The following is a 6,000-nucleotide window of genomic DNA, read 5'->3' on the forward strand; positions in this document are numbered from 1 at the left end:
ATATAGTCAAGACAATCCTGGCAAAAGTGAAGGGAGGACCAGTATGATTAACCATGTCATTTCTGGTTCATGTGTTTCTCCTCCTTTTTCACCAAGCACTGATGGAGAGGTAACCTGATGATAAATGTCTTGTTCTTTACTCAGATTTGGATTCTGAAAGTGAAATCAATAAGAGGCTCAGTCTGATCCCTTACAGCTTGGTGAGACCAATCCACTGTGAGCGCAGGCGCCCTGTGCTTTTCACTCCCACCATGCTTGCCAAGACCTTGGTACAGAAGCTTCTCAACTCTGGAGGTGCCCTGGAATTCAACATATGCAAGCCAGGTAACGGGATAAAAGAGAAGCATGACCCTTAATCCTCGGTGTTGGACACAGGGACATACATATGCATGCACATGCAGGGGCAGGCACGTGTGATAGTTGCTCGAGGTACTCCCAAGTCACATCAGAGTTATTTGTAGTTCTAAATTGTGCTTTTGGAGACTATCTGAGATATTTGAATGTTTTTGAGACAGCCAGTGCACATGGTTATGAGATTCTGTGTCTGTGAATATTATCCATGTGTATGCCGTGTGGTTGCTAGGATGCCCCTGAGAGACCGAAATGCTGTGAGTGCTCTTTCTGTTTGCATACTCTTTGCATACTGCATATCTAGGCAATGTGAAATTTTGATTAATTTGTTTCTAGTATTTGCTATTATGAGGAATATCTTCCCTAGAGCGACTTTAGGTTTATATCCCATCCAGGGCTGTGAAGAATGTGCATTTGATCTACTCGAAAGACTGATTTTCTTCCATGCTAAGTATTTACTATTAAAGCAATGTGCAGTCCTGTGATTGCTGTAGGGCAGGATTGTATACAACACAGCATTAAACAGAGCTGACGTTTCATTTTTACACTAATATTGAATACCCACCGCATAGTTTGCAGTCTTACAGCCATCCAGACTGAGAAACTGAGAAGTTAAGTGTTATAATAAATATCCCCTGTCTTGCAACATAAAACAAAAGCTTTGATGTAGAGCTGCAATTCACGGGGGGGGGGGGGGGGGGGGGGGGGGGGGGGGGGGTGTGCAGTACCACACACTGCAACCTAAGCCAAAATTTGTTAAACTTTAAACACAAATGTTGGGACACTAAATCCTTCTTTTAGGAGCCTATACTGGAGGCCTTCTTTTTTAGCACTTCTCAGCATCCTTCAGCCCTGAAATGTTTCTGTATAACATTAGGTGCTGGAATTGTATTTACTGTTTTAATTTAATGCCTTCATAGTGTCGTAGTAATTGCCCAAGGCCTCGTTGGTGCAGGATATAGCTGAGATGCTCAGCTATGATCAGATTAGGCTTTAATTGAATTCAATGGAAGAAACGAGGCAGCTGTTACGACAATTCATTGCTCCTCTTCTCTCCCTGAACCATCCTTAGATCCCATGTGAAGTACTGTTGGATAGTTTTCTAGGCGTTCTGTTGTGGTAATTTTAATTTTGTCCTCATCCACATCTCTTTCTAGATATTGTAACAAAGGAAGAGTTCTTAAGGAAGCAAAAGACAGAGACTATCATCTTCAGCAGAGAAAAGAATCTGAACACGTATGAATGTATTGTCCCTGCCAATATCGAGGCTGTCACTGCCAAGGTGTGTAGCGTGCTCTGTATCCCTGGCTGTGAGTCTGTCTGCAGTGTCTGTTTCTTCCTGAATAAAAGGCTGACCACTTCATAGTTGCATGTTCTCTCTCCTGCCTGCCTTCAATCTCAGACTTGTATTTATTTCCCCCAAAATGGCTTTTATTTGTGCTCTTTATTTTCCTTTCCTTTTTCATCCTCAGCCACATCCTTTTATATATTATCTCATTCTCTGTGATGACCCACATTGATTCAGCAAAATATCCTTTCATTTTCTATGCTCCATCCCTTATTCAGTTCCTTTTCATTTCATAAGTACATATGAATGTGCAAAGAGTAGGCGATACAAGGACCCAGACAAAAGAAAGGACAGCCTGAAACACAGACACGGTGCTGTACAGTACAAAGATAGTGATGTCAAACACAGAGATCTTCTATCAGGTAGAGAAGACCTGATGCACAGCATGGGGAAAAAAAAGAGAAAGTGATGTTTTTTTCTCTCACAAGTAGCTGCAGTAGATGTGCTCTCTGAACAAAGAGCCAGTATGTGTGTTTGTGTGTATATATGTAAAACTGGTATTTTATCTTGCTCATCATCTTTAGATCAATCCATTTCAATTTAAAACCTTTTCAGAGACCTATTGAGCTCAGCTGTTATTTGACTGACAAGATTTAAAACCAGGAGGAGGAGTTTGGACTTTAAATGTATATTTGATTAATAGGTTTTAAAATCAGTGCAATGGTAAATAGAGAGCTTTTCAGCTGACCCCAGAAGGTGCAGATACCTTTATCTCCAGACTCCACAGCAGTGAATGTTCCTTTGTGACACTGTTATGACTTTGTTTTTAGAACAAGCATTGTCTCCTGGAAGCTGGAATAAGCTGCACAAAGGATTTAATCAAAGCCAAGATATATCCTATTGTTCTCTTTATCAGAGTCTCAGAGAAAAACATCAAGAGGTTCAGGTAACATATCAAACCTTCTGCATATTTGCTATTCTGTCTTATTTAATGAATAATTCTCAAGTCCAATAATGTTCTCTCAGAGAGAAATTACTTCTTCTCTCTTCATCTGGTGCTACCATATGCACTGTTACCTCCTGTGACTCCTCCTTGAAACCTTACAACTGGAGAAAGTAGGAATTCCCCAAATCCAGCACTCTTTCGCTGTCACTGACAGCAATGAGTGCTATGAGAGGATGAGACTCAAGAATATGTGGTTTTCTCCATGCTCAGCACTCCCACAGCCTTTCTTAAGGTGATGCTAGCTGGAAGAGGAAAGGTCATGAATACCTGCACTCTCCCCATATTCACTCTTTTAAATTGTTTCCCCATTGCAAGTGCCTTTTTCTTGGGGCCAGTGTGGAGCTAAGGGAAGGAGAAACCCGGAGTAGCTGTATTCTCCACTGCTTTTATTGCTTGTATATAGTCTGTAGGAAATAAATTCCTGAAGGGGCAGCTGGGCTACAGGATTAACTTGAAACGTAAGACATTTATTTTTGGCCTGCTCATTTGGTACAGGAAACTACTGCCCAAGCCAGAGACTGAAGAAGAGTTTTTACGCATGTGCCGTCTGAAGGAGAAGGAACTGGAAGCCCTGCCATGTCTTTATGCCTCTGTAGAGGCAGACGCTTGGAGCAGCATTGAAGATCTTATCCGAACAATCAAAGACAGGATTGGAGAAGAGCAGCATAAAGCCATCTGGATAGATGAAGACCAGCTATAAAAAACCCACTAAGTAAAATGTTTGGTGACACAAGGACATGCCCAGGTGGAGCAGGTGCTTACAGATTTCTCTGATCAGATGCCCAGTGCTCACTCCTGTTTCACCCTTGCTGGCTGGGGACTTTCTGCTGGCAGAATGCATGTGTGGAATGAAACTGGAGCTGTGCTGAATAGCCAGTGTCTCAGGTGCTGGGGATCTAGGATGTGGGTCAGACCACAGCCACCACAGCAACTTCTGGTCCACCAGCATCTCTTGAGGGACAGCAGGTTTTGAACATTTGATGATCTTTGAGGTCTCTCCCAACCTTGGTGATACTGAGAAGGACGAAGATCTTGAGAGGGAGCTTGGGGTAACTTATTGTATTAAAAATATGGATCTCATTTGGCTCATTGATAACTTCTGATGAGACCAGAGAAGTGGAATCTAAGAGAAACAAAGCAAAGTGATTGTGCTAAAGGACACAGAACTTGGATGTGTCCCCCACCTTGAGGTGAGTTTCTGAACACACCCAATTAAGGAAGCTGAGGCTGGTTGGTAGTGGCAACAACCCTACCGCTGGTGGCCATAGCAGCTCTGTAGCTCTGTTTTTCCATAACCCTTTTAATCAGAAGAAAACAGCTATTATTCCTGGCATTAATTGAAGAGAGGTTTTCCCCTTCATTTTTAAACACTTTTTATTTAAGAGTTTTGCAGGTTTCCTTTGTAGTCCTGGCACTTACAGGACAATAGACTCCACTCTCCCAGTGGCACATCAGGTCTTTCCAGATCTGCCAACGTTTCATTTAGTTTATCCCTGCCTCTGCATTGGACTCATTTGTACATCTCTCCATTTTCTACATTTCTTTTCTTTTACTTTTGGAAAATACCATGGTGCCTTTTCCAGACAACAGGTTTCTCTGTTTCTCCACTGAAATCTATATTTCTCTACAACATCATTGCCTGCCAACGTGCCTGCTCTCAACAGGAGGGACTGTTCTGAGAAGAAGAAAAGGAGAATTTCATAAGCCAGTAATTGCTGTGAGCTAGTCAGTCCTTGACCTTTCTGCCGTGACTGACAGCAAGGAGACCAGCAAGCATCACATTGTGCTGTGGCCAAGTAGGATAATATTTTCCAAAGTGTGTACATGACTGAGAAGATCACATCCCATTTTCAAAAAGCACTTAGCTCCTCAGAGCATTGAAGTTCCACTGATAATGAGGGGGACTTCGACTCCTAAATCTCTGCGGTCCTTTGAATTTTTTTTCCCCTCTATACATTAGACCCTGTATTGAGACTGCCAAATTGATTCAATAAAACTGACCAGATAATAATGACTTGTGCAATTGCTGATCTGAAATGCAATAAAAATTGACCTGGAGATGAAGAGCTGTACATCCCATTATCCTCAGATCCTTCATTCCTTGCCATATTCCTGCCTTTCAAGATTCATTTAGTAACAAATTTGCATTTGCCTCTGTGTTCATCCCAAGCCTCCCAGCTTGGGGCTTCAGGCTGATGTGCAGCAGCTGCCAATAAAAAGACAAACAGAATCCAAGCGAAACATCTGGCCTGGTGGTCCTCAATAGATTAACTGCTACATTGCCTTTGCAGTGAGCTTCTATTGTTGTGGAGCCTCTCAGGTAGATTGGCTTGGTTCATGCTGGCTTGTGTGGTCATGCTTTTCTGCTCTGCTCTTTGATTCACATCAGTTTTTAACTAATGGTATCTTCCAGAAGTCATTTATGTCACTTTGCATCTAATTTCTGCTGCTGTGTTTCTCAAATTGTTAATGTCTGAAAGACTGTCCTTAGCTTGCATTTCTCAGAGAATAACTCTTTACCTGCCCAATGCCATCTGTTTGGACTGAGCAAGCAGGGGGATGCTCCTATTTTGCAACCTCTTTACAAAGTACAGCCTGCATACACAATGTGCAACTCCCTTCAGGGCAAAGAATAACAACCAGTTGAGGTATATATAGAACAAATTGGATGATTCTTCAGAGATCCTCTGTAGCTCAAGCAGAAATAAGAAAGTATCAGTTGGAAAAGCTGAGCTTTCCAGGAGCATTTTGCATGCATTCTAAATGTCCTGATAACGCATCCTTCTGGAACAGCTGCCTGACGTTTGTTGCTGCTTCTCTTCTGATAGTTTTTCAGTCCAGAGCTGAGCAATGTCAGGGACTGTAAGAACATTTCTCAGCTGCTTCAGCAAAAAGTTCAGCCAGGTAAGCATCAGATCCCTTCAGGAGCAACCAGCTGACTGCTCACAGGACAGAACTCACAGGATGTCCACGTCCTGCTGACTGTGCCACAGGGATCTGTAACATCTGGTGGAATAGCTAGAACAGATGGCTAGTGGGGCAGAAGGGATGAAGTATCTCAGACTGCCACAGTTGTTTCTGCAGATATCTTCTCTCACCACAGCTTTATTTCTGAGCCCTCTTTGCATGGACAACAGCTGGGGATGTGATTTATCTCACTTAACTTTAGGCATAGAAAAGGTATATGCCGAAGTCTAACCAAGGTTCCCTTTACAGTGAATGGAGATCCACCTCCAAAGAGCTATTCATCTACCTTACTGTAGATAGCTATCTAAAGGTGAGATGAATTGCCCTCTGCACTGTCTGGGTTTTTTGTTGGTTGTTTTTTTTTCATGGACTATAGCCAGAAACTAAA

At 42.4% G+C, this 6,000-nt stretch overlaps 1 protein-coding gene across 1 annotated transcript in view; it reads left to right on the plus strand.

Moving 5' to 3' along the window:
- Positions 1-3,359, plus strand: part of CARD11 (caspase recruitment domain family member 11) — a 28,807-nt gene extending 25,448 nt beyond the window's left edge. The window contains exons 21-24 of the mRNA XM_054180236.1: positions 145-324; positions 1,509-1,633; positions 2,470-2,585; positions 3,141-3,359. Of these exons, the coding sequence (XP_054036211.1) occupies positions 145-324; positions 1,509-1,633; positions 2,470-2,585; positions 3,141-3,345 (626 nt within the window). The 3' untranslated portion in view covers positions 3,346-3,359. The remainder of the gene's footprint in view (positions 1-144; positions 325-1,508; positions 1,634-2,469; positions 2,586-3,140) is intronic.
- Positions 3,360-6,000: the final 2,641 nt, after the last annotated feature.

The sequence above is a fragment of the Dryobates pubescens genome, chromosome 4 (genome assembly GCF_014839835.1).
Source record: "Dryobates pubescens isolate bDryPub1 chromosome 4, bDryPub1.pri, whole genome shotgun sequence".
NCBI lineage: Eukaryota > Metazoa > Chordata > Aves > Piciformes > Picidae > Dryobates > Dryobates pubescens.